Genomic DNA, 27,513 nt, shown 5'->3' with positions numbered 1-27,513 from the left:
ACATAGTTCTTTATTATTGTCACATATTCCATACTATACATATCTTGTATGTGGTATATTTTTATAATACTACCAGTACAGGTTTCTTGACACCAACACCACCACAAGCACACAAAGAATGCATTACACCATGGCAACACAAAGCAATGGCCATTTCTCAGCTCACCACTGTCACTGTAGTCTGTTGCTGACTGAACTATTAAGTGGTACATGACTGTACTCTTCACTGCTCAAGCAGAATTGGGAAGATGAAGTGGAAATAGATGTCCCGGAAGACCCTATGTACTTCCCTGTTTTTATGTATGGTGGCTGCAGAGTCTAACATCTTGTCTTCACTTCTACCTTGTATACTCCTCTGCAAGCAGCCATCAGTGAATTCTAACATGGAACCACAGAGACATACTGTAGAAAAACACAGGTCACAACATTCATCCATGTTGACACAATACAAGAAAGACATTTCCCAATGTGGTTTATATCGTTGTGTAACAACTCTGTAACTATTATCCAAATTCTAGCCAGAAAGAATGATAAACAGCAAAGAGCAAAAGATCAAAGGAAGTCAAACTGGAGAATATAATCAATTTTGCATAATCACAAATGTATCAACTATATTGTAGCACTGAAAACAGAATACAAACCCTATGCCCTCCACAAAGTAAGACTGTTTCAGGTACAAAGAAAACTGGAACACACATGATGAGTGAAGGACATGGAGCACGTATCACACAAGGTGACAAAGGAAATCCCACTAATGACCAGTGCTATTTTACAGTGGTTCCCTGCAGGACAATTTAAAAACTACATAAAAATTCAATCTACTTGCATATTAGAAATACACTTCAGTCCACCCATAAATCCAACAAACTTCAGGATGGAAAGAAAACTGTAGTAAACGATGTAACCAAAAATCAAACTGCCTATTAAACTGTGTACTACTGGTTAACGAGGGTTCTAGAATCTTCTCATGGCACTGTAAGTTTGCAAATGTAGATAGAAATCCATATTCTAATTACATTTCTTAAGAAATGATGAACTTATAGGAATAATGCATTTACAACTTTTTGTTATATTATGCCTTTTATGGAATGTACATGAATCACTTTGTACCAGGCTTTCCCACAGTACCTCTCTCTAGCAGAAGTTACCCCCTGAGTTTGAAGTTCACAGGAAAAGAAGTACCACGAAAATTGTTAAAATTAAAAACTTCTGTATTTTCTCACTTTTGTTCCTACCCAGTAAAACAAAAGTTTGGTCAGGATGTGAGCCAATGGAAGACTTGAGCACATCGCTTATATTCAAAAAGTTGCTCTCCAGTGTGAGTACGGCTTCCGAGTACACTGGGAGAACTGGAGGTTACCACATCGCTTACATTTATAGAATGTCTCCAACGTGAGTTCTTTCATGGACTCTAAAGGATCGGGGACACTTGAAAGCCTTACCACATAGCTGACATTCATACGGTTTCTCCCCAGTGTGAGTCCTTTCGTGGATGCGGAAGGAACGGGCACAACTGAAGGCTTTATGGCACTGTTTGCATTCATAGGGCTTCTGTCCAGAGTGAGTTCTTTCGTGCATTCGGACAGAGCTAGAACAAGTGAAGGCCTTGCCACACTGCTTACATTCATAGGGCTTCTCTCCTGTGTGGGTCCTTTCATGTATTCGAATGGAACTGGAGCAGCTGAAGGCCTTGCCACACTGCTTACACTCGTAAGGTTTCTCTCCCGTGTGGGTCCTTCCGTGCATTCGAAAGGAACTGGAGCAGCTGAAGGCCTTGCCACACTGCTTACACTCATAGGGTTTCTCCCCGGTGTGAGTCCTTTCGTGCATTCGAAAGGAACTGGAAAAACTGAAGGCCTTGCCACACTGCTTACACTCATAAGGTTTCTCCCCAGTGTGAATTCTCTCGTGCATTCGAAAGGAACTGGAACAGCTGAAGGCTTTCCCACACTGCTTACACTGATAGGGTTTCTCCCCAGTGTGAGTCCTTTCGTGTATTCGTACAGAACTGGAGCAGCTGAAGGCCTTGCCACACTGCTTACATTCGTGAGGTTTCTCTCCTGTGTGAGTCCTTTCGTGCATTCGAAAGGAACTGGAACAGCTGAAGGCCTTGCCACACTGCTTACATTCATAGGGTTTCTCCCCGGTGTGAGTCCTTTCGTGTATTTGGAACGAGCTGGGACAATCAAAGGCTTTCCCGCACTGCTTGCATTTGTAAGGCCCATTTCCAGTGTGCATGATCATGTGTCTTCGAAAGCTTGGGAGAGAAATGAAGGCCTTCCCGCATTCCTTACAGTCATAGGGCTTCTCTCCAGTATGAATTCTTTCATGTTTTCGAAATGAACTAGGAAAACTGAAGGCCTTACCACATTTTCTACATTTGTAGGGTTTCTCTCCGGTGTGAATCCTTTCATGACTTCGGAAGGACGTGGGACAACTGAGAGCTTTCCCGCACTGTTGACACTGATAGGGTTTCTCTCCAGTGTGAGTCCTTTCATGTATTTGGAAAGTTTGATAATATCTGAAGGCTTTTCCACATTGTTTACACTCATAGGGTTTCTCTCCACTGTGGGTTCTTTCATGGTTTCGAAATGAACTGGGGTGACTGAAGGTTTTCCCACATTCTTTACACTTATATGGTTTCTCTCCTGTATGCATTCTCATGTGTCCCCGAAAGGTGGTGTGATAAATGAAGGCTTTTCCACATTCCTTACATTCGTAAGGTTTCTCTCCAGTGTGAGTTCTTTCGTGAATCTGAAAGGAACTGGGCCAACTGAAAGCTTTCCCGCACTGCTTACATTTATATGGTTTCTCTCCAGTGTGAGTCCTTTCATGTATTCGAAATGAACTTCGAAAGTTAAAGGTTTTGCCACATTCTTTACATTCATATGACTTTTCTCCATATTTGTTATACCCATATGGTTTGTGTTCAGTATGAGATTTCATGTGTCTATTAAGAGATGAATGACACATATAGACTTTTCCACACACATTGCATTCATATGGTTTTGCTCCACTAAGAGTTTTCTTGTTCAATTTCAGATTTGGAGTTTGACTAAAAGTGTCTCCAAATTGACTACTTCCTTTCTCTTCACAGAGTCTCTCTGCCATATGACTTCTGTAACAAATGAGAAACCTATTATTAATGGGAATGGCTTTTAAGTAATTGTTGTATAATTACTAATGATTATTGTCAATCTCACAATCAGTAGAAGAAACTATTTTTACTATTTTCAGGGACAGCAGACGTAAAGAATACTCTGGAAGAGTATTTGATCATAGCTATTGTAAAAACACTGACAGGAGGGCCCGGCGGCATGGCCTAGTGGCTAAAGTCCTCGCCTTGAACTCGCCAGGATCCCATAGGGGTGCCGGTTCTAATCCCAGCAGCCCCACTTCCCATCCAGCTCCCTGCTTGTGGCCTGGGAAAGCAATCAAGGATGGCCCAAAGCTTTGGGACTCTGCACCCATGTGGGAGACCTGGAAGAGGTTCCTGGTTCCTGGCACTGGATTGGCGCAGCACCTGCCGTTGCAGTTACTTGGGGAGTGCTTCATCAGACGGAAGATCTCCCTCCTCTCTCTCTCTCTCCTCTCTGTATATCTGACTTTCTAATAAATAAGTCTTAAGAAAAAAACAAAAAACAAAACAAAGCACTGACAGGAATAACATGGGGCATCTTACTATTGTTTCTTTTGGTATAATAAGAATTATTTGTATATTATCTATTTCATTGAAAACATTATTGGCAAATTTACAAATCCAGCTCACCTTGGAACACTCCCCAGGCTTTGGTACTGATCTTCAACATTTAAGTTCTCCCATTTGTTCCCTAAAATGCAGATCCAGAAAAGTGTTTATAAATTATCGGAAAAATTACTAGATTTTTTCATTAGGTCCATGATGAACATTATCATGTCTTATTTATTTATCAAAGTATTATTTTTCCATATTTCAAATCTTGGAACACTTGTTCTCTCATTGAGGCAGTAACTCCATTCTTACCTACAGAGACCAGGTTAGAGAAGGTCTCCTGCATCACATCTCTGTACAGTCTCTTCTGAGAAGGATCCAGCAAAACCCATTCCTCCTGGGTAAAGTTCACAGCCACATCCTCAAAGGCTACCGAGTCCTAAAACATTTCACAGGTGTGTAAATCAGCATGCAAAAAACTGACAGCACTGAGAAATCAATACTCAATTCTTTAAAAAAAAAAAAAAAAAAGGAATGTATCTGGGGCTGGGTCAGTAGCCTAGTGGCTAACGTTCTTGCCTTGCATGCACTGGGATTCCGTTTGGGCACCAGTTTATTGGTCACAATGGCCAAAGCTGAGCTTATCTAAAGATAGGAGCCAGGAGCCTCTCCTGGGTCTCCCACGTGGGTGCAGGGTCCCCAGGCTGTGGGCCGTCCTCGACTGCTTTCCCAGGCCACAAGCAGGGAGCTGGGTGGGAAGTGGGGCTGACAGGAAAGAAATCGGTGTCCATATGGAATCCTGATGCTTGCAAAGTGAGGATTTAGTCATTGAGCCATCACACCATGCCCAATTAAAAATTTTTGTTTGTAGCCAGGACAAAATGCTGATTGATACTGCGACTGGTTATTGCTACGGCCTAGCTGGCGAAGTGTCCGCACCAGCACCAGCATCACATATAAAAAAGCAGGTGTGAGTCGCGGCTATTCCAGTTCCCACCCAGCTCCCCGCCTGTGGCCTGGGAAAGCAGCAGAGCATGGTCCAAGTGCTTGGGACTTTGTCCTTATATGCAAGACTTGGAAGAAGCTTCTGGCTCCCGTTACTGCCATTCTGGGAGTGAACCCATGGATGTAAGATTCTTTCTTACTGTAACTCGCCCTTTCAAAGAAATAAATGAATCTTGAAGGAAAAGAAAAAAAAAAAAGACGCTGTGCTAGAGAGATGGACATTTGGCCTTTGGCAAGTAGGACTTGGGGATTTCATTGCCATTCTTACAAAGAGGAGGATGGATCGTGGATCTGAGCCCCTCACTGGGAGGAACGCCCCCAGCAATCGCAGCGTCTCCCCCGGGGAGGAACTCCGCAGCTCCAGCCTGGGTCACCGCCCCCGCCTGTGACCCTCCGTGGTCATCACACACGAGGAAGGCGGACGCGGCGCTGAGGCCGAGGTCGCCCCGCGCAGGGACGGCCAGGACATCCGGAGTCCCACCCCGCAGCCCCGCGGGGGCCGCCCCGACCGGCGCCTCAGACTCCGGAACTGTCCTGAGCAGGCCCACCGCGGTCCCAGCCAGCCGCGCGGACTCACCATCTCCCGGCTTCCGTGGCGGCCGGCGGCTTCGGCGCGGGGGCCGCGGCCTGTGCGGGCCCGGAGCCGTCGGACGACAGGCCGGAGCCCGGGCCGCCAAGGATCGGAGCCGTCGGACGACAGGCCGGAGCCCGGGCCGCCAAGGATCGGAGCCGTCGGACGACAGGCCGGAGCCCGGGCCGCCAAGGATCGGAGCCGGCGCCCGCCCCTCAGCTCGCCGCGTCCTCGCCGCCAGCGCCGCGTCGCCCCGCCCACCCAGCGGCGCGCCTGATTGGACGCTTGGCGCCGGCCCGCCTCCGTTGCCTGAGTGACAGCCGGGCGAAGACGCGTCACAGAGCCCAGCTTGGCTGCGGGCGGAGTGAGTGTCCCCTCAGGCGCGGGGATGGACGGGCGGACATGGGATGGGGGTGATGGACGGGCCGGACCTGCTGGGCGCGGGGGATGGACGGGCCTGCTGGGCGCGGGGGATGGACGGGCCTGCTGGGCTCGGGGGATGGACGGGCCGGACATGGGCGCGGGGGATGGACGGACCTGCTGGGCGCGGGGGATGGACGGGCCGGACATGGGCGCGGGGGATGGACAAGGCTGGACCTGCTGGGCGCGGGGGATGGACGGGCCTGCTGGGCGCGGGGGATGGACGGGCCTGCTGGGCGCGGGGGATGGACAAGGCTGGACCTGCTGGGCGCGGGGGGGGGGGGGGGGGGGGGGGGGGACGTGTTTGCTGAAGAACCTAGATGTTTTCTGCCTTTTGTGATTCTGCCTTAATGGCTTGGCCGGGGGCTGTGTGAACTCCAGGCCTGATAGTCTAGTGACACCGGGCAGGACACCCGGCAGGTCACGTAGGCAGACCACTCCTCAGGAAGGAGGTCCCTGGTGTTTGATAAGATTCACTGCCCAATAGCTCATCAATTTGTACTTTTTGAAAGTTGCTTGTTTCAAATCCACCAATAGAAGCCCACTAAATCATGACTGTATAATTAATAGCCTGAAATGTGTAAGACCTGGGGGGCTTCGGCTCTCTCTGGCTCTTCTTTGTGTCCTCCCTGCAGGTCCTGCAGCGGCCTTGCTGCGGCTGCCTCTTCCCCGTCCAGCCATGTTGGGCCGGGGGAGGTGACTGGGAGACCTAGGTTAACCTGAGTAAATCACCTTTATGCCTTAGCAATGACTTCAGACTTGATGATTATCTGGAGATTTCAAAATCCGGCCCAATAGTGCTCGGGCCGGACCTGGGTGTGGGGATGCACTGGGGTGGGGGGCGGGGTGTCCAGTTGTGAGTCGGAAGTTGCAGACTCAGTTTCCAAAAGGAGCAAGGCCTTTTGTCCTGGGGCGAGAGGGGCTCCCAGGAACCAGGGGGGTGGATTTTTCTCCGTGACTTGGCAGAAACAGGCACCACTAACCCTAACTTGTGATCTTTATTCAGATTCAGACTCTGAACAAAGAATCTGACTCCATAGATTTTTTTTTAATAATTGAGGTGGACTTTACAGAAGATCGCCCGTCGGCTGCTTCGCATGCTAAGTGTCCGCTTGGGCTTCCGGACTAGGCAAAGTCTGAGGGTCCAGGGTCCGTCATTTGGGCGCTTTGCCACGGCTCTGGTCCCCTGGCCCGGGGATGTCGTCCAGCTCCATTTCCAAGTCCAGCTTGCTGTTTTCGCTCACCCTGAGAGGCAGTTTTTAACCTAATTGCCTCCTTTGGGTTCCTTTCTGACATCAGCTGGCCCAGCTTCTGTAGACATTTGAGGTGGATAGAAGATCTCTCTCCACCCATCTCTTTGTATGTTTGATACAAAATGAAAATATGTAGGTTTTAAAGCTGCTTTTGGTTATAACCAAAACTGGAATTGGTGAATCTTTCATGAACCCTGTTTTATTTCTTCTTTTTTTGAGGAATATGCATACTGTTTTCTGTATGGCTGCAGCATTTCACGTTCCCATGAACACACTGTAGTGTCTTTCAAAGCATGAAAATTAAGTCCAAATTTGTATATTTATTTAAAGATTTATTTATTCTTATTGGAAAGTCATATGCAGAGAGAAAGAGAAACAGAGAGGAAGATCTTCTGTCCACTGATTCACTCCCCAAGCGGCCACAATGGCCATAGCTGCGCCAGAAGCTTCTTCTGGGTCTCCCGCATGTGTTCAGGGTCCCAAAGCTTTGGGCCATCCTTGACTACTTTCCCAGGCCACAAGTAGGGAGCTGGATGGGGAGCAGGGCTGCCAGGACACGAACTGCCCGTATGGGATCCTGGCGCATGCAAGGTGAGGACCTTAGCTGCTAGGCCACCATGTGCCCATGCCCCCCAAGTTATACTTGTAGCAGCTTTTGGTTTTGGTGTCATGAGTAAGAATCTGGTCCTTTACCTGTATGGGATGCCAGTGTCCAGGTGGTGGCATTACCTCTGTAAATGAAGCAGGGCTTACCTGAACATAAGGGGCCCCAGCTTTTTCCCACTGAACTCCCACCACTTCCATCTGTTCCTGCACCGCTGGAATAAACCTCCTAAGATAGCTCGTCGTGTTTGGTGTTTCCGGCTCATGGTAAAGAATCAGGTTGGGGGAATTAGCTGCGTGTAATAATGTAAACTAAAAGTCTATTTTAAATAACAGACCCTCTGCCCCAACCAGTGGTAGGGGTAGCCTGAGCTGGGCAAGGCGACACACAGAGGTGTGGGTGGTCTCTGTGACCTCGGAGATCATGCCGTCATGAGGGATCCTGGCTTTGGTTTTCTTACTGGAAAAGTGAGCAGTCGCTGGACTGAGAAACAGCAGCGGCAAGGGGCACTTGGTTTCCCCCAGCATCCAGAGCCCGAAGTGAGGGACCCCATGCTCATCTCATTTGCTACTGGGCCAGTTCTATCCTAGGATGCACAGGGACCCTCCCCTCCCAGGAACACCCTCCACCGCTGGAAAGCTGAGGCCTCTACTCTCAAAGGGGCAGTTGTCCTCAGCCCCTGGAGGAACGCCCAAGGCAGGACTTGTCCCTGCTCACGGGGGTTCACAGGCATCCCAGGCTTCAGCTCTGCCACCTCAGGGTCTGAAGGCGGCGCCAGGCCGAGCATCAGCCCGGGACCGTCGCTGATTGGTCGGCTGGAGCTGGGCAGAGCGCTGGCGGGCGGAGGAGCAGACGGAGAAGCAGGCGGGCGGGCTGAGGGGAGCCATGAGCACCGGCACTGCTGCCCGCCGAGGCCGAGCCGGAGCCTGCGGGGCCGCTGGGCGCGCCGGGCGGGGGTCGCTGCGCCCCCCGGCCTGGCTCTTCCTGCTGTGGCTGGCGGCCGGCCGTACTCGCGCCGCGGACTACAAGGTGAGGGAGTCCGCGGGCGGGAAGGAGGCCAGCTGAGGTGAAGCCCTGAGGAGGGGGCGGCTGGAGGGGCTGCGGAGCCCCCCGCGGGCGCCCGGGAACTGTGGCTGACCCAAGGCAGGGACAGTCGCCCTGTGGCTGGGGTCAGTGGCCTCAACTTTGTAATCCCAGAGAGAGCTGTGTAAGGGGCGCTGAGTGAGCTCGGCGGTGCACAGCCTCTCTGGGCTGCAGCTTGGCGCCCCCACTTCCGCTGGCCCCCTGGGGTTTTCACCTCTACTCTGTGTCCCAGATGTAAAAACTAGGACTGCTGTGGCCTTAGCTGGCAGCTCAGCTGTCTGCAAGGCTGAGCACACCTCAGCTCCTGCTGGGATGACATGCCCAGAGCTGAGTGAGAGCTGTCCCTGGGGCAGTGTGGGTGGGCACAGCTCTGTGTCCTGCTTGGAAGGGCCCGGCCTCCTCTGCTGGTGATCAAGGCCAGATGGTGGCTCCCCACCACACCCTCATGTCAGTCAGGGTGTGTCCTGAGCTGTGGCTCCCCTCTACTCCACCCCTTAGCTCTGGGGTTTTTCACAGGGTGTGTGTGTGTGTGTTTGGGGTCCCTGTGCAGACTTGTCCCAGAGTGCAGCCAGACATGCTGAACGTCCACCTGGTGGCCCACACACATGATGATGTGGGTTGGATCTATACAGTGGACCAGTACTATAAGGGGGGTAAGTCGAGGGTGGGGACGGCCTTCCACATGTGCCCTGAACAGCAGGGTGGGGCAGTGCCTGCATGGGCTCCTGTCTGGAAGTACCCCCACCCCCCCGCCTAGCACTCCCTCAGTGCCTGACCCCTGACCCCTGTGTCTACAGCGCAGAATGAACGGCTGCGCTCAGGTGTGAAGAATATCCTGGACTCGGTGTTCGCTGCCCTGCAGGCAGAGCCCAGCCGCAGGTTTGTCTACGTGGAGATGGCCTTCTTCTCCCGCTGGTGGCACCAGCAGACGAACACAACGCAGCAAGCTGTGCAGGAGCTGGTGCGCCAGGGTGAGCCTGTCCCCAGGACGTGGAGAGAACGGGCAGCTCTGCTTGGCCTCCTGTAGCCCTGGTCTGTGAGATTCCTCACGCTGTTGTGCAGGCTGTGCACACAGCACATATTCCAGTGTACACTGGCAGGTCTGGGGAACATCTGTGTGTTGTGCAAAGTCCACATCCAGGGGCTCCTTGGGGAAGCTCTGCTCCCCATATCTGGACAGAGGGGCCTGGGAATGAGCATTTTTCTCTTTGTAGGGCTGTGTAGTCCTCTCATCCCCAGCTCTTGACCCTGACCCATTCCCTGCCCACACCTAGGCCTTGACTCTGAACCCACACACAGCCCTAGACACTGACTCCACACACAGCTCGATAACCTGAGCCCACACCCAGCTCGAGACACTGACCACACTGCCTTTGACCATATATGTTCCCAGCCCTTAACCCTGTCTGTGACCCTTCCTGCACAGGGCGCCTGGAGTTTGCCAATGGTGGCTGGGTGATGAACGACGAGGCGGCCACCCACTATGGTGCCATTGTGGACCAGATGACCCTGGGGCTTCACTTCCTGCAGAAGACATTTGGGGATAACGGGCGCCCCCGTGTGGCCTGGCACATTGACCCCTTTGGCCACTCTCGGGAGCAGGCTTCCCTGTTTGCTCAGGTGCTGTGCCTGCCTCACTAGGTGCACCCTTTCCCTAGCTCTGACTCGTCCCTCTGCTGCTCCAGTTCTGTCTTTCCCTCCGTCTCTCTCTGACCTTGGTTCTACCTATCTCCCCCAAGCTAATGTGAGCTTGATAGTGGAGGGCTGGGCACATATTACAGTACCCCCATGGGACTCCCCCCAGATGGGTTTTGATGGCGTCTTCCTGGGGCGTGTGGATTACCAAGATAGAGCGGCACGAATGAAGAGGAAGAAGATGGAGCTGGTGTGGCGAGCCAGCGCCAGCCTGAAGCCCCCGACTGCTGACCTCTTCACTGGTGAGGCTGTGGGCTGACCTCAGCAGTCACACAGAGCCCCTGACTCGCAGGGACCTTGGGCCTGATTGACTGCTCTGCTGCCATCATCTAAAAACCTTCCTCCATTTTGAACGAGGACCTCAACTTTCCTTTGGTCCTGGCCCCTGCAAATTCTGAAGTCTGTCCTGGGGGAGGCCAGACCAGCTTCTTTCTTAGGGAAAGTCTGGGGCACTGGATTAGCCTTTGAGCCTAGTGTGACCCGCAGGTGTGCTCCCCAACCTTTATGATCCCCCAAAGAATCTGTGCTGGGACACGCTGTGTGATGACAGGTTCATAGTGGACGACCCTGAAGACTTCGAGTACAATGCCCAAGAAGTGGTTGATTATTTCCTGCATATGGCTACTTACCAGGTAACCCAGTGTCCAGAACCTGTGGGATTGAGGTGTACAAGGTGGGACAAGGTGTACACAGCATTTCTCATGACGCAGACATGACCTAACACCTACTCGGAGCCCTTAGGGGAGGGTACCGTCACTTATGCCCTTCTGATGAGCAGACTGTTCTCAATGAAGTGTGCAGGAGATAGCATAGCATTGTGCCTTTAGACGTGTACTCACCTGTGTGTGGGCCCACCTGAGCTGCTCACCTGTGTGTGGGCCACACACAGGCGCAGGGTTGGGTAGCATCAAGTACCAAACTGTGGCCTGTTGCCTACTGGGCTACTCTTTAGGAGGAAGCTGCAATCCAGGATTGCAGCTGGGACTCGAACCAACATGCTGCAATGTGGATGTGTGCATTGTAGAGAATCTTACACGCTGGCCCATGTGCTTACACTGTAATGACAATCTGGAATGCTTATGAAGGCTCATCTAAAGGCTCTCAGAAAAATGAAAAATGAGGCTTTAAGGATTGTATTGCAACAAAATGAATGCATCTGTGTTGTTTCCACAAAGTTTTTAGAGCTTCCTTGTATACACTAAGATGCAGCTAGACACATGGCCAGACACAGTGTGGCCTGCGAACCACCCTTTGCCCTGCAGCACCAGTACTATCGCACCAACCACATCGTGATGACCATGGGTGGTGACTTCCACTATGAGTACGCCAACTCATGGTTCCAGAACCTTGACAAGCTCATCCGGCTGGTCAATGCAGAGGTCAGTGTGCTCATCCTGTGGTGCTCCTGTGTAAGAGTGTGTCCTTGAGTACCCAAGACGGGGGTCCAGGGCAGAACTAAAGGTCCCGTCTTGGTGTTCTCTTGCTTCTGCAACAAACAAGCACAAGCTGAGCAGCTGAGAATGGCAGAAACCCAGGAGCACCGGTTCTGAGGTCAGCGGTGTGGCACGGGTTGCACTGGGCTGGAATGCAGCCATGGCAGGGCTGTGTCCTTTGGCAGGCTTTGGGGGAGAGCTTGTGCCTTTTCCTTTCGCAGCTCTGAACGCCACCTGTGCCCCTTGGCTCATGCCCTCCCCTTTGTCTTCAAAACCAGCCACACAGTGCCTCTCTTGGCCTGCTTCTGTCATCACAGCTCTTTTGTATTCTCTACTACCATCTTCCATTTTTGTTTAAAAACTTTATAATTGCTGAATGGACATGGTGTGTATGTGTGTGTGGAACTGGGTAGGTGGCTCTCTGCGTCTGTGGAGTCGACATCTGAAAATTCGACCAAGTGTGCATAAAAATCAGTTTTAGAAAAGAGCCTATGGGTTAAGTTGCTTCCTGCAGTACGTGTACAGGAAACCACACAGGCCAGCAGTGTGGTTCAGTGGGCTACACAGCTGCCTTCCACACAGGCACTGTGGGTTTCAGCCCTGGCACCCCACTTCCAGACCAGTCATCTATCCATGTATCTGGAGAATCAAGCAACTTAACCCAGCTTGTTGGGCTTCTATCACCTCCGTGGGAGTTCCTGGCTTCTGGCTTCTGCCTGCCCTAGCCTCAGGCACTGAGGCCCATTTGGAGAGTGAACCACCAGTGAAGGCCTGTCTCTGCCTTTCAACTAAATGCATAAATCTTTTAAAAATGTGTGTTTCCTGAGAAATTGGACTTTTTCTTGTTCATTGTAACAATTTGGCTGTTTTTGATGATTGATTGGTTTGGTTTGAAAGACAGATGGCGACCTGCTGCTTTATTCCCAAAATTTGTGCAACACCTAAGCTGGTGCGGGGTGAAGCTGGAGCTAGAACTCAATGCCGGTCTGCACATGGGTGGCAGGGTCTCGGCTATCTGTACCATTCCCAGAAGCCAGGTTCAAGAGTCGAGCCAGACCTGAGCCCAAGCACTCAAAGGGGATGGGGGTGTCCCACACAACGTAGCTCACCCACCAAATGCCCAGCCCAGAATGTGTATTCATATTATTATGATGATAACTAGAGACTCACATAGGGCCTCTGATTGCTGATTTGATCCCCAAATGTGTGTGGTAGACTCTTGAAGTTGGAACCTTCCAGGGTGTGCAGTAGCAGAAACTGGGATGGGGAACAGAGTGGGAATCTGAAGCCAGACTCTGTGGTGTGGGCTGTAGACAGCCTTCCTTGGATCCTAACCATTGTCTCAAATGCCTGCCTGAGACTTCTCTTGTAATTTCTCCCTAAACTATACTGGATAACAAGTGTTTCAAGTGCTTACAATGTATCAGTGATTCTACATCTGGTGATGACTTAAAGTACACAGGAGGATTGCATACATTCCACAAAATATTGCTGCTGATTACAAGACTAGGCATCTGTGGAATTTGCTATTCTCTGGCGATCTTGGAAAGTCACCTGTGGATGATGATGTGTGACTGTCAATCATGCGATGCATGTGTGCAGACCTGTTCTGATGACGTAAGTGTGTAGACACATGTGTTGATCATGTATGATTGTGGGTACATGTACTGACCATACATTGTACAGATATATGTATTGATCATGCACTGTGCACACACATGTACTGATCATGTAGTGTGTGGATATTTGTATTAATCATGCTTGCGTACATGTATGTACTGAGCGTGTAAGTGTATCGATATATGTTGTCAGTATGTACGTGCGTAGATGTATGTATTGATCATGTATGCATGTGGATATGTGTACTGATCATGCATTGTGTACACACACGTACTGATCATGCATTGTGTACACACATGTACTGATCATGTATCTGTAGACGTATGTTCTGGTCACAGATGTATATAGGCATATATCGATTATGTATGTGCATAGACATGTACTGATTATGTGTGGATGTATATCAACCATGTTTTTGTGTGATTATATGTTCTGATCACAGATGTGTGTTGATCATGTATGTATGCAGACATATATTCTGATCGTATATTGTATTAACATTTGAACTGATAATGTAAATGTGTAGACATGTGTACAGATCATTTATCTGTGGTCATGTGTAATGTGGATCTATCTATGTAGACATGCACTGATCACACATGCATATAGACGTGCATTGATCATGCATGTGTGTGGACATATGTACTGACCATGCATGAGTATGAACATGTATTCTGATCACAAATATGTACAGACACATATTGATCATGTATGTGAGCAACTGTACTTTTTTGTGAGGACAGAGGTAATAAACATGCATGTGTGTTAGGACAGATGTACTGATCATGCATTGTGTACACACATGTACTGATCATGTACGTGTGTGGACATTGTTCTGATCACGGTGTGTATAGACATATATATTGTTAATGTGTGTGGACATATGTGTTGATCATGTATTTATAAGCATGTACTGAAAAGGCATGTGTGTGTGCATATGTTCTGGTCACAGGTATGTAGAGATATATGTTGATCATGTATTGTGCATAGACATATGCACATGGATGCATATCCTTTCATTGATGCCAGTGTTGGTTGAGTACCTGCCATGTACACTGGGCACACAGGCTAGCAGAGCAAACATCTTCCTCCTTCTGGACATTGACTTCCTGGCTTCTCCTCCCTCAGTTGAAGTTGTACATTCATTATAAAAAAAGTTATTTTGGCAAGACTCTGAAAGGGCTGAAAATGGATATTCCTGCCGTACAATGTCACACTAATACTTGAGTTATTGAAACAGTTGAGTAAATTTCAGATTCTTATTCCGTAATTCCTGAATCCTTCTAAGAATGGCAATATTTGGCATTGCCTGAGATTCTTTTTCACCCATGACCACTGGTGTGCACTCCAGAGGGGTATTTAGCACCTGAGCCCAATGGATGTTCAAATGTGGGCAACCATGTTGGCCTCTGGGCATGCACAGCTGTGGGCCCCTGAGATCAACCACTCTCCTCCCCTGGCAGCACCAGAGCCTGTTGGATGCCTGCCTGTGGGCACCACATGGGCCTCTGGGCTTGCACAGCTATGGGTCCTGAGGAAGGAGTGCTGCCCTTTAGCTCACCCAATACCCTCCATCAACAGCAGGCGAATGGGAGCCAGGTCCACGTACTCTACTCCACCCCTGCGTGCTACCTGCGGGAGCTCAACAAGGCCAACCTCACCTGGTATTTGGGGACACTGGGAAGCTGGGAGGGGGTGACACGTCACATGGCCTGTGATCCAGTCCTCCATGCCCACGCACATGCAGGTCAGTAAAAGAGGACGACTTCTTTCCGTATGCTGATGGCCCCCACCAGTTCTGGACCGGCTACTTCTCCAGCCGACCGGCTCTCAAGCACTATGAGCGTGTCAGCTACAACTTCCTGCAGGTGTGTGGGACCCTGAGGCAAGTGGTAACCAGGAGGGGGGATAAGCCTGGTGCCCTAACTTGGCCCTGCTCCCCAGGTGTGCAAGCAGCTGGAGGCACTGACAGGCTGGGAGGCCAACAAGGGACCTTATGGCTGGGGAACCAGCACAGTCCTCGGTAGGGAAGGGGCAGAAATGGGGTTGAAGGTGGAAACCAACCCTGGTTTGCCCCCCAAGTCCTTCTTAGAGCCAATAGTAACCTGCCCTTCAGTCCCTGACCTTTCCTGTCCCCGTGCTGGGCAGGGCTGAGTCCCGTGGAGACCCCACACTGTGCCCTGTTTGTCTGCAGAGGAGGCGATGGCCGTGCTGCAGCACCATGATGCCATCTCTGGCACTGCCCGCCAGAATGTGGCCGATGACTATGCACACAAGCTAGCCATAGGCTGGAGACCCTGCCAGGTGTGTGGGAAGCCACGGAGAGGAATAATGGTGTACATGGAATGAAGGGGCAGACAGAATGGGGCATGTCCAAGACATAGGTGAGAGGGCCAAGGCATGAGTCACCGAGTGAACAAAGCAATGTGGCCCAGCCCCTTGGTCATGGACTAAGCCTCTTTGAAGAGGGACCAATGGGCTGCTGTGTGGTGGGGTTGAGCACAGGTAAGAGGCAGAAGAGGCCTAAAGAATTGTTGAGAGTGAAGCCTCCCCTTGCTACCCGCTCTGCAGGTTCTCATGAGCAACGCTCTGGCATGGCTCAGTGGCTCCATCGAGGATTATTCCACCTGTCCAGACCTCAACATCAGCTTCTGTGTGCTCAGCCAGATTTCAGCTCGAGTGAGCTGGTGGGGCAGGAGGGAGTAAGGGCCATGATAGGAGCTTGAGGTGGAGAGGGGTGGCAGGGCTCCTGATGGTGGGTGTAGACCAGGTGGTTGGTGACTCTTCTGGACACTGGATCTGGGGAATTCCATGAGGTGCAATGAAGCCAGCAAGGAGAGAGCAGTGTGCTCAGACGGGGCTTGTCCTGCCGATCGCTGAGTATCTAGGGGTCAGCAGGGAGACTACAGCATGACGGTGGGGAAGCCCTGCCGTGCCCCATGCCCTCCCTGCTCCCTTGCCCCAGTTCCAGGTCACCATTTACAACCCCTTGGGGCGGAAGGTGGTTCACATGGTGCGGCTGCCAGTCAATGAAGGCACCTTCCTCGTGAAGGACCCCAAGGGCCACGCTGTGACCAGCGATGTGAGTCCCTTCAGTGACTGCTTCCCGCTTGGACACCCATGGGCACCCCCCATCCCTCATGGTCAGCTCTGTCCCTGGGCATGTCATTATGCTCCCACCCTGAGTACCAGACCCTCAGAGCATCTTTGTACCGTGTGTTCCCTTTGACTATCCCTCTCGTACCCCGTGTCCTGAATGTGGAGAACTCCTGCTCCTCAGATGCCTCTGGCCCCTAAACTCTCTCCTCCCATGAAATCTTTTCTTCCCTGCTATGCCTCCCACATCTCTCCTCTTCCTCCTCCTTCCCTTCTCCTCCCATCCCATTCTTTACACACTCCCATGAGTTTCCTCTATCCTGGTTTGGCACAGACTCCACCTCTTCACCCTCTGTACCTGGATTTCTTTTCCTTACCCAGGAACCCAACCATTCCTTGCGTTTGATGCCTGTGTGTAATGCATGTCATGCTCTGAGCTCACAGCCTCTGACTCTGTTTCCCTTTTACCTCACCTGAGGTGGTGATGAACCCACAAGCAGAGACACAGATACCCATCCCAGAGCTGCTGTTCTCAGCCTCAGTGCCTGCCTTGGGCTTCAGCGTCTACTCCATAGCCCGGGTGTCTCGTCAGAACCCCAAGTTCTACATACCCAAGTACATTCCCCGGCATCCCAGTTCAGATGTCTTAATGATCAAAAACGAGGTGAGACTCCTCTTGTATCCATGTCCCTAAGCTGGTGACAACTTGGATATGTGGTGAGCTATGTGTGTCCTGTGTTGGCACTCCCTGAGTTTGAGGTCTACCATTCCACACTCTCCTGTAGCGTGACCTTGAACAACCTTCATGTGGGCCTGAATGGCTTTCATGAGGCTGTGAAGATGAGTAACACTGACAGATAGATCAGAGCTGATGGCAAATGAAGAAGGACAGTTTTATTTATTGAACAGCAAGTGTTATTCATTTGGAGAAGAGAGAGAGAGAAAGAGAGAGATCTTCTGTCAGATAACTGACTTCTCATATGGCCACAAAAGCCAAAAGTCAAGTCTGGCCAGGAACCAGGATCACCATCCTGGTCTCCACAGAAGGTTCTTGGAGCACACACACTTGAGCCATCATCTGCTGACCTCTCAGGTGCCTCAGCAAGAACTGGAATGGAAGTAGAGTACCTGGGTCTCAAACTTGGGTTTCAGCGATGGCTGCTGGTGTGGAAAGCAGCAGCTCCATCTGCTGGGCCGCCACTCAACACCTGTGGTTTTCTTTGGGTTGTAAAGGAATGGCAAGGTTCCCATGGGCCCTCCCATGTTGTGTGCGTGCAGAAATCATAGTGCTGTATAGGATGCCCAGCTTGGCTTTGGTATGAAGCAGATGACATGGATGGTGAAGTTGAGATGTCACAGGTGCCCTCCTGAATCATGTCATCAAATAAACCCTGCAGAAGCATGGAGTGAGGCAGACAGAGAATTGGGAGTCCTTAAAGGAATCAAGCGTGAGGCATGCAAGTGAAGGAGGGAAGATGGAGCTGGCACTGACTGAGGCTATGGTCATTCACGTGTGTCCTCCCATTTCTGCATAGTACATTCGGGCTACATTCAGTGTTGAGACCGGCCTCTTGATAAGGATTGAGAACATGGACCAGAAAGTTGTACTGCCTGTGAGCCAGTCTTTTTTCTGGTAAGAAGGTGTTTGGCAGATCCATGCAGGGGGCTAATGGACCTGGAGCCCCTTACTGACTCTTGCCTGTGTTGTCTACAGGTACAAAGCCAGTATAGGTGACAGGAAGCTCCGGCAGTCCTCTGGTGCCTATGTGTTTAGACCACACCGACGACGGCCACTGCCCATGAGCCAGCGGGCTGATATCTACCTTGTGAAGGTCCGGGAATGCCGACTGGGCAGTGGGGATGGCAGGCTGGGGAGCATGGGTCTTTGGTTCAGTGCAGGGAGAAGAGGATGCCATCTTCCTCACCTAACAGGGCTCAGACCAAGTAGGATGTTGGTAGGTGGAAGGGACCTGGAGGGGGCTGACATCATGGCAGCTGTCTCCTGAGGAATCAGATAGGAAGCCGTTCACACCTGTCGTGGGTGTTGGCATAACTCTGAATTGGAAGCAGGGCTGGGTGTGCACTAAATGGGGAGCACAAGTTCAGGAACCGGAGGATTCAAGATGGTCTGTGGGATGAAGAGGTGATACTGGTGGGAAGATGTCAAGGGTGACACTTGGACGGAAGCTTGGGACAGTCTCCTGAGAGTAGGTATGCCCTGGGGATGCCAGCTCTTGGGGCCTGTCAGGGATGTTTCCTTCAGGGCAGGAAAAGACAGAGTGGCAGGACTTAAGTCTGTGCATGTTCAAAACTTGAAGTTTGAGTTTATTCCTCATCTCCATGAGACAGGTTGGTCTGTTGTAACCGTTGACCCAAATTCACTGAACTCAACCCAGACGGAATGCTCTTTCTACCAGTGAAACAGGCTGTGCGCTGAGGAAGCTCTGAATATACCAGTCACCCCAATGCTTTCTGTGTCATGCACTGTCTTCCCTACCCCTTAGCTTCTCTTTAGTCTATAATGGGTGCCCGAGTTCCAGCTACTCCATGAAACCCTTTCTCAGTGCCATGAGCCAGGCTCCCGTCACACAGCTATGGATAGATTCATGGAAGACAGGAAAGCAGTCAAGAAAAGACTGTCCATCACAATCAAGTGATAACTGCTCTGAGGAGGGGAGGTGGGACATTGGCAGTCAGCTGGCACATGTGCCCCCTCTGGAAATCCATGTTGGTGATGAGGGGAGTGTGGGCATCAATCCAGGCAGGTGTGGGTTAAGGTAGGATTCCTGTGCACCTATTGGAGTTGAGGGGCTCACAGCTGGGTGGGACATGCCTGACTCACCTCTGCCCATGGCTGTGCTGACCACTGCCCTCTGCCCTCTGCTCTGTGTGTTTCTAGTCATCCTTAGTGCAGGAAGTGCACCAGAACTTCTCAGACTGGTGTTCCCAGGTGGTTCGCCTGTACCGGGGACAGCGGCACCTGGAGCTGCAGTGGACAGTGGGCCCCATACCCACTTCGTGAGTTCCTTGCGTGGGTGTGGGTCTGTGGAAAATGCAGACTGGAGGTGATTTACTTAAGAACATTTGAAATCAAAGACAAAGGGGCTGATTAGTGACACAGAGAGTTGAACCATCATGAGTCCTGCTGGTTTCCCAGTCCATGGGCTGTGGAGTCCCTAGCTGCTCCATTTCCCACTGCATGCCCTATGAGTACACTTGGATAAGAAACGTAAGTTGGCTCAAGTACTCATGTGCCTGCCACCCATGTGGGAATCCAAGATGGAATTCAGGGTTCATGGCTTTGTCCTGTAGAACACAGAGCCATTCAGGAAGTGAAGCAGCTGATGGAAGGTCTCTTACTCTTGGGCCTCTCCCCCTCGGGGTCATTCAATCTTCCTTTAAACAAAACGATCCTGGAAAACTCATTGGAAACGAGAGTGTCCAGGTGGAAGCTGGGAGGCAGCAATACCATCTGAGTCTCCACTGTGTGGCTGGGCTGTTCCCGCTGCATTAGCAGGAAGCAGGCACAGAGGGACTGAACCCCAGGCCCTGTGATGAATGGCCACGTCCCAGCTGGCATGCTCATAACTGCCCGGAGTGGAGTTCAGTGGGGCTCACACGCTTTGTCACATTGAACACAGTGATGGCTGGGGGAAGGAGGTCATCAGTCGTTTTGACACGCCGCTGGACACCAAGGGCTACTTCTACACGGACAGCAACGGCCGGGAGATCCTGACGAGGAGGTGCGAGGGCCAAGAGGCACCCCAGGGACAGTCCGGGAAATGCTGGGGCCCAGGAGTGGGGGCATTGGCTGAGCCATGGGAATATGGGAGAGAAGCAGAGGGAAGAATGGGCGAGCCAGTCCCAGGGCTGACCCAGTGACCTCCCACTCCAGGCGGGATTATCGGCCCACCTGGAGCTTGAACCAGACCCAGGTGGTGGCGGGCAACTACTACCCAGTCAACACCCGCATTTTCATCAAGGTACCCTCCCACACTCCATGCTGCTCGCTCTCCAGGACGGGGAGGGTCTCCCCACCGCCTGGGTTGGGGCTGGGCACTGGCTCCCCACTTCTCCTCACGCTCAGCCCTGTCCTCCAGGATGGGCAGACGCAGCTGACGGTGCTGACTGACCGCTCGCAGGGGGGCAGCAGCCTACAGGACGGCTCGCTGGAGCTCATGGTGAATGTGGGGGGCTGCAGCCAAGCTTGGGTCCTCCTCCACAGGTCCCACACTGCTGCCCTGCGGGACTCTGCAGAAGGACACGTGCTATACCCTCACCCTCTCCCGGGCACACTCCTGTAGGTGCACCGGAAGCTGCTGCGAGACGATTTCCGCGGAGTCGGGGAGGCACTGCTGGAGCAGGGTTCGGGCTTGGTGGTGCGAGGGCGCCACTTGGTGCTGCTGGACGCGGTAGACCAGGCGGCCGCCGGGCATCGGCTACTGGCTGAGAAGGAGGTCCTGGCCCCACAGGTGTTTCTGGCCCCAGGCGGGGGCGCTCCATACTTCCAGGGAGCCCCGAGGCGCACACAGGTAGGGGGAGTGTGGTGCACAGAGCCTCAGGGGCTGGTTTTCCTTGGCTTAGTGGGGATCCACCGCTGAACTTAATTCACTCAGAAGAGGCCAGGACAAGGCTAGGCCTCGCGTAGCTCCTACCCAGGGCTGGTCCAAGTGTCCATTCACTCCTGAGTGGGCAAAGTCCAGCGCCTGCCCCTTTACCACCTTCTTGCCTCAATCCCACCAGTTCCTGAAGTCTGCCTTCTGATCCACTCACCCTCTGCACGTTGCCCTGCTTCTCCTCTTGGGAACTACAGCCCTGCCCCAGCTGCATATCCTTCCTGCCTCAGGGCCTCTCAGTCTGGGAAGGTCCCATGGTCTCATTTACTAAGGCTCCCTAAGCCACCCAATGTTCTGTGGTGTTCTTTGCTCTTCCTGTGTAGGGTTTGTCCTCTCCATCCGCCTTCCTGGTCCATGCCCCGCCCCTTGACTAGGCCCTGCCTACCCCTCCCACAGTTCTCAGGGCTGCTCTGGGAGCTCCGCCTTCCTGGTCCATGCCCCGCCCCCCGACTAGGCCCTGCCTACCCCTCCCACAGTTCTCAGGGCTGCTCTGGGAGCTCCGCCTTCCTGGTCCATGCCCCGCCCCCCGACTAGGCCCTGCCTACCCCTCCCACAGTTCTCAGGGCTGCTCTGGGAGCTCCGCCTTCCTGGTCCATGCCCCGCCCCCCGACTAGGCCCTGCCTACCCCTCCCACAGTTCTCAGGGCTGCTCTGGGAGCTCCCGCCATCCGTGCACCTGCTCACACTGGCCCGCTGGGGCCCAGACAGGCTGCTGCTGCGCTTGGAGCACCAATTCGCCCTTGGGGAGGACTCAGGACGCAACCTGAGCTCTCCTGTGACCTTGAATTTGCAGGTAAGGAGAGCAGAGGTGGGCAAGAGCCAGGAGAGACAGAGGAACAGCGGAATTCTGGCTCTGCTTGTTCACTCCGGGCCCTTCCATGGTTCCCACAGGACCTGTTCTCCACCGTCACCATCACCCACCTGCAGGAGACCACGCTGGCGGCCAACCAGCTCCGAGAAAGTGCCTCCAGGCTCAAGTGGACTCCAGACACGGGTGGGTTCCTGCCTGCAGCTGGCAGCTGGGGACAGTGCAGGAGCTATGAGACTGGGCAGGCATCCAGGATAGAGAGTATCCAGGGCAGATCCAGGCAGGAGCGCTGAGCCCGCAGTGGGTTCATGGAATGATCCATAAGCATTGAGGACTCAACACTTGGTTGCATGACATGATTTGAGGGTCTCCCTAGGAGATTGTTCTGGGAAGGGGACCATTTCCTGGGATTGCTCTGTGCCTCTTGGAATATGGACCAGGTGTTGGAGAGGATTTTGTGAACTCTAAGTGTTGAATTTGGGATAGATTTGTGGGCTCACAGGTGTGTTCAGAGCACGAAGTGAAGTGGGGTGAGGAATTCTGCACCCATCTTACTCTTGGTCCTCCAACTCCCTCCCTAGATGCTGCTCCGTACCCCCCTGCTGCCCCCGTGAACCTGACCGCCATTACGCTGCAGCCCATGGAGATCCGCACCTTTGTGGCTTCAGTCATGGGGAAATTGGACCCCTGGAGCCACAGAGAAGACCCCTTAGACTCCTGAGCTCGCTGATGGCTGCTTTGTCACCCATCGATGCCATTAAAGTGACACTGCTAAGCATGAGGTCACTGTGGGACTGTTTCTGGAAGGAGACAGAATGTACGATTCTGCAAGGCCACCAAAGCCTAGCTGAAGGAAAGGCAAAGTGCAGGGAGACGGGGTACTGTCCTTTGGTTCACTCCTCGAATGGCCTCAACAGCCAGACTGGGTGTGGCCAAAGCCAGACACCAAAGTCCAGTCACGTCTCCCACATGGATTCCAGGGATCCCAGACTGTTACCCAACACCTATGACCTTCCAGTCACAAGAGAGAGAGGGGAATTGGAGCAGACCCTTGGACCTTGAGCTGCTGTTCTGATGTGAAAGCCCAGCCTGGCAAACAGCAGCTTATCCTGCTCTCCCCAGGGCCAGTGCCCCCAGTGGAACCTTCTCACCCATACCCCATGTCTGTGGCCCCAGCTTCATGTGTCACCTTGCACATGTCCTCATTTCCTCTCCCTCTGCTCAGACCCTGCTTCAGCCGTCTCAAACAGCTCCTGAGGCAGGGCCTGTGATGGTTCTGGGTTCAGGGAGCCCCAAGCTGCCTGAATTGCCATAGAGTTCGAGGTTGTATGTGTGTGGTGGCAATCTGGGAGGTCCTGGCAGCGGGGCTAGAACCAGAGTTGGGGCCCAGCGGGAGGCCCCAGGCAGGTGGGCTGGAGCTGGTTCCTGTGTGTGGGAAATTCTAGAATCTTGTTTTCTGTGGGGTGTTCAACATGCTTCATTTCAATGCAGTGTGCTCTATGTGCATTAGATCAGAAGTGAGAAAACTGGGTTCCCAGGAGAGCTGCTTATAATCCTGGTGGTATGTGAATGTAGTGACCCAAATGGATTAGTTCTGCCCCTGGAACACATATGATGCTCTTTTGGAATTATGCCATTCATCAACACACTGAGTTCCCTAGGTGTCACATGCACATTTATCAGTACCATAGTACTAGCTGTCCTCTGCAGGTCCTAATGTGCTTCCATATCCTCTATTTGTATCTGGGCTAGCCATCCAGTACTCTGTCTTTTCCACTGGGGTGGACGGCCCAAGGACCCATGTCAGATACCCAGTCCTTTCCCTGATTCTCATGGACCTGACACCCAATGCACAAGCATGCCCAAGGACCCAGGCCAGGCAACCCAGGCTCTACAGGAGCCTCCACCCCCGGGGCTCACAGACCTGGCACCAACTGCACAGGTGGGCCCAAAGACCAGGGACAGGCAACCTAGGCCCTGCCAGATGCCCCACCCTTGGGACTCACGGTTCTGGGACCCACCACCCCCAGACTGACATGGCTTACCTCACCTCAGCATTGAACAGTGGGTGCTTCATCCTGGTTTGGTCCAGCCTGCCCCAGGTTTTGCTCCACCTGGTGTGTGCTGCAGTCTATCCCAACTCAGCCAGCTTCTTATCCTGGCCCTAGTGTGAACTGGTTGGTTGTAGCCTGGCCTGGCCCAGCCCCTCCTGCACCCCATCCTGGTCCTTAAATCTGCCAGTGGATGTTATGAACAGTCCCAGCCTGGCTTGGCCTGCAGACATGACCCACATGTATGCTGACAGATACTGTAACCTGGCCTGGTCTAGGCTGCTCCTTGCCTTGGTTGTTGTGCTCACCTGCAGGGACTGAATCCTAACAAAGGATTTTCCCAAGCTCTTCTACCAGGTGTCCTGTTAGTGGTAGATCTTGCATCCCCTGGTGGGTCCTTGGCCTGGGTTGGCTTTGTCCACCTTCTATTCAGCAGGAACTGTGTCTTTACCCAACCTGCTCATACACAATCTGGTGGTTATTGCTGGATATTGCAGCTCTGTCATAACTGGTCCACACTGACATAGCTCTCATGTGGTTCAGTGTGAGCTGAGACTTAGCCAAGCCTGTTCTACATCCACGCTGGCTCTCACAAGTACCAGTGGGTGCTGGAGTCGAACCCAGTCTAATGTACCCAGAGCCAGTCCACACCCATGCCATGTCCAGGCCAGGCTGCTATCCACATTCTGGCTCTCACACTCACCAGTGGAAGCTACAACCCAGCCAGGGCGTCCCCTTAGCTCCCCAAAGAAGCCTGTTCCAGCCACAGATCTTGGGCATGCCAAAGGAGATTGCTGTTCCACATGGGCAAGCCCACATACTCCCCCACAGATTCTGTCCCCAGACATAATTCACATTCTAGTTAGTGTCATGGACCAGCCTCACATTACCTATTCCCTGTTCTGACTCTCACTGGTGGGTCTGATGATCTAGCACTGCAGGTACAGTAGCCTTGTCCATGGAAGACCCACGGAAGATGTTCCTCACATGGATATGAACCCTCAGGACCTTGATTACCGCCAACTGTGCCATCCCCCAGATCAAATCTAAGCCTATACTGCCAAAACTCCAAATGGTGCCATTGGGTGAACCAAAGGTTTTGCCTGGTGCCATTGGCGCTCTGGTTGCCCTTCTAGGATTTATGTCATCAAGCTGACCAAAGACACACCTGCTCATGCAGCACACAAATCATGCTGTTCCAGGTCACTGGCTTGGGTGGGATGTGGGTGGGCCGAATGCTCCACATGGGAGTGGTAAGGGCTGCAGCCTTCAGGAGGGGCCTGAACTGTGAGAGCTACTCCCTCGGCAGTGGGCTCAGTGCCCCATGGGGGGTTGGTTGGAGAGTGATGCCCTCTTCTCACAAGAAGGGATAGAGCTGTCACGGTCTGAATGGAAACTGTCTCCTGAGCTAGGTCAGGGATTCGGGGCTGCCTCGGGGCTGCCTCAGGGCTGCAGCCAATTCAGGGAAGATGGAGCTCCACACCCTGCAGCACTGATTGGCCAGGTTTGTTCTAGGCTGGAGTGCAGCCAAGCTGGGAGGGACCCAGGAACACTCCAGCAGTGGTGGCCCTGGCTGGGCTGTGGCGGGGCAGTGGAACCATGGCCACCTCAGGCAGGCTGCAGGAGTCAGCACTGGCATATGTGAGCACAGGTGACACCCCACTACCGTGTTTTGACTTTGTGTTGATATGGGAGCTGTGGGATATGAGATGAGTGAACCTACATGGTGATTGAAATCTGGGGTGTGTGATCCTGAGGTGGGTCTGCAGGTGTTGGCAGGTCCAATAATGGGGTGAAGGGACACATCTGAGTGGCTGGACTGCTGCTCCAAGAGAAGAAACGGAGCCTATTGCTTTTTCTTCTGGAAGAGGGCCTTCCCCACTGGGTTTCGGGCTCACTGGCTCATGCATGCCCTGGATCTTGTGGTGGGAGGGGTGTGAGGGGGCCAGAGCAGCTGTGTATAGGGGGGCATTAGTGAGAACATAGGGTGTATGTACAGGATCCCTGGACTGCAGCCTGGCTCCCCTACTTCCACTGCCACCTTAGGGATCCCAACTCCCATCTGTGTCCCAGTACCCTGATGTAAAAACTAGGACTGCTGTGGCCTTAGCTGGCAGCTCAGCTGTCTGCAAGTATGAGCACACCTCAGCTCCTGCTGGGATGACATGCCCAGAGCTGAGTGAGAGCTGTCCCTGGGGCAGTGGGGGTGGGCACAGCTCTGTGTCCTGCTTGGAAGGGCCCGGCCTCCTCTGCTGGTGATCAAGGCCAGGTGGTGGCTCCCCACCACACCCTCATGTCAGTCAGGGTGTGTCCTGAGCTGTGGCTCTCCTCTACTCCACCCCTTAGCTCTGGGGTTTTTCACAGGGTGTGTGTGTGTGTGTGTGTGTGTGTGTGTGTTTGGGGTCCCTGTGCAGACTTCTCCAAAGATGCAGCCAGACATGCTGACGTGGACTGAATCAGTGGACCAGTACTATTATGGGGGTAAATAGAGGATGTGATAGTCCTGGGCCAACATATGGGAATGTAATATTTTCTGGGCTCTGAACATATGGTTTCATTGATGCCGAGAATCTGCTCCTGTGTGTATGAATATCCCACAACTTTCCTGGTCCCTGATGCAGGGGCTTGTGCCCCTGTGCTCCTGTGCCCCTGTGCTCCTGTGGGAGATCTGGAGGAAGCTCCTGATTCCCAGGCTTGTCCTGGCCCAGCCACTGCTGGCTCTGGTGGTGGTCCCTGGGGAAGTGAGCCAGCAGATGCAAGAAAGATTGCTGCCAGTTAAACTGCATAACCACCTGGAAAGTGCACAATCCAGGAGTGAGAGACCTGGGAGGGAAATAGTGGGTTCCCCCCCTCTTGGGTTACGACTTCCACGGGTTGGCACAAAAACTAGGACAGGGGTTGGGGTGGCTAGACAGAGAGGCACTCATCGACACCCGTGAGGGCTTGGTTGTTGAGCTGCTTAGATGGATCTAAACTTCAATGCCATTTGCCGTGTACGAGAGCCAAGGGGGATGTGGGACAGACTACACTGGTCTGCTACACATACTGGCAAACCAGGGTAGGGGGCAGGCCTGGTGGGGATTATTGCGGGTCGCTCTCACCAGGCTGCAGCTCCCACGGGTTTATGTGAGGGCCAAGTATGCGCTGTGCAGAACCAGTCTGGACTGCAACACCCATTGGTTCCAGTGGAAAGCAGGGCTGAAAACAGAACCAACCCGGCAATTGCAACCACCAGCTGACCAGGGTGATGGACTGTGCCGGACCCTGTACTTGCTGGTGCATACAAGAATCTGGCCTGGGAACACCTCAGACGAAGTTTCTTTGGCGATCTCCCCAATTGAAATGCCAGACTCAGAACCCTAACCATGAAAGGACAGAAGATGGAACAAGTTCATCAACCACCTCAGCTATAGGTTGGCAACAAAATACCGGGCAAATAGAGACGCTATGATGGACAATGTCAATCAGTGGATTTTTCAACGACCTCATCGTGTTTGGAGGGGCGAGATTGGCAGCGATTCATAACTGGTGAACTATTGAAACCTCTTGAGCGAATATCTCAGAGCAT

The 27,513-nt window shown here is 52.6% G+C and overlaps 2 protein-coding genes across 4 annotated transcripts; one reads left to right on the top strand and one right to left on the bottom strand.

Moving 5' to 3' along the window:
• Positions 1 to 312: 312 nt before the first annotated feature.
• Positions 313 to 5,339, bottom strand: LOC121160446 (zinc finger protein 709). Of its 3 annotated transcripts, XM_040986242.1 has the most exons (5): positions 5,274 to 5,339; positions 4,004 to 4,130; positions 3,770 to 3,830; positions 2,915 to 3,118; positions 313 to 2,827 (listed from the first exon to the last, which is right to left on the bottom strand). In XM_040986242.1, the coding sequence occupies exons 1-5, from the start codon at positions 5,274 to 5,276 to the stop codon at positions 1,375 to 1,377; spliced, it is 1,848 nt and encodes a 615-aa protein (XP_040842176.1). In that variant the 5' UTR covers positions 5,277 to 5,339; the 3' UTR covers positions 313 to 1,374. The 3 variants fall into 3 exon arrangements, with proteins under 3 accessions (XP_040842176.1, XP_040842175.1, XP_040842177.1); XM_040986241.1 differs by having other exon boundaries at positions 313 to 3,118; XM_040986243.1 differs by lacking the exons at positions 3,770 to 3,830; positions 5,274 to 5,339 and having other exon boundaries at positions 313 to 3,118; positions 4,004 to 4,216.
• Positions 5,340 to 8,429: 3,090 nt separating this feature from the next.
• On the top strand, positions 8,430 to 22,737 carry LOC121160434 (lysosomal alpha-mannosidase-like). Its single transcript, XM_040986225.1, has 24 exons — positions 8,430 to 8,573; positions 9,178 to 9,280; positions 9,425 to 9,598; positions 10,054 to 10,247; positions 10,432 to 10,564; positions 10,809 to 10,954; positions 11,585 to 11,701; positions 14,957 to 15,039; positions 15,123 to 15,243; positions 15,320 to 15,398; positions 15,570 to 15,679; positions 15,947 to 16,054; positions 16,341 to 16,457; positions 16,950 to 17,135; positions 18,007 to 18,104; positions 18,186 to 18,303; positions 19,371 to 19,489; positions 20,113 to 20,214; positions 20,367 to 20,454; positions 20,572 to 20,652; positions 20,776 to 21,003; positions 21,724 to 21,879; positions 21,978 to 22,080; positions 22,476 to 22,737. Exons 1-24 carry the CDS (start codon positions 8,430 to 8,432, stop codon positions 22,613 to 22,615), a joined length of 3,048 nt encoding a protein of 1,015 aa, XP_040842159.1. The 3' UTR covers positions 22,616 to 22,737.
• Positions 22,738 to 27,513: the final 4,776 nt, after the last annotated feature.

The sequence above is a fragment of the Ochotona curzoniae genome, unplaced genomic scaffold (assembly GCF_017591425.1).
Source record: "Ochotona curzoniae isolate NIBS_2020 unplaced genomic scaffold, NIBS_Ocur_1.0 contig_4502, whole genome shotgun sequence".
In the NCBI taxonomy this organism is placed as follows: domain Eukaryota; kingdom Metazoa; phylum Chordata; class Mammalia; order Lagomorpha; family Ochotonidae; genus Ochotona; species Ochotona curzoniae.
Note: the sequence above shows the minus strand (reverse complement) of the source record. Positions and strands in the feature narration are given on the sequence as shown.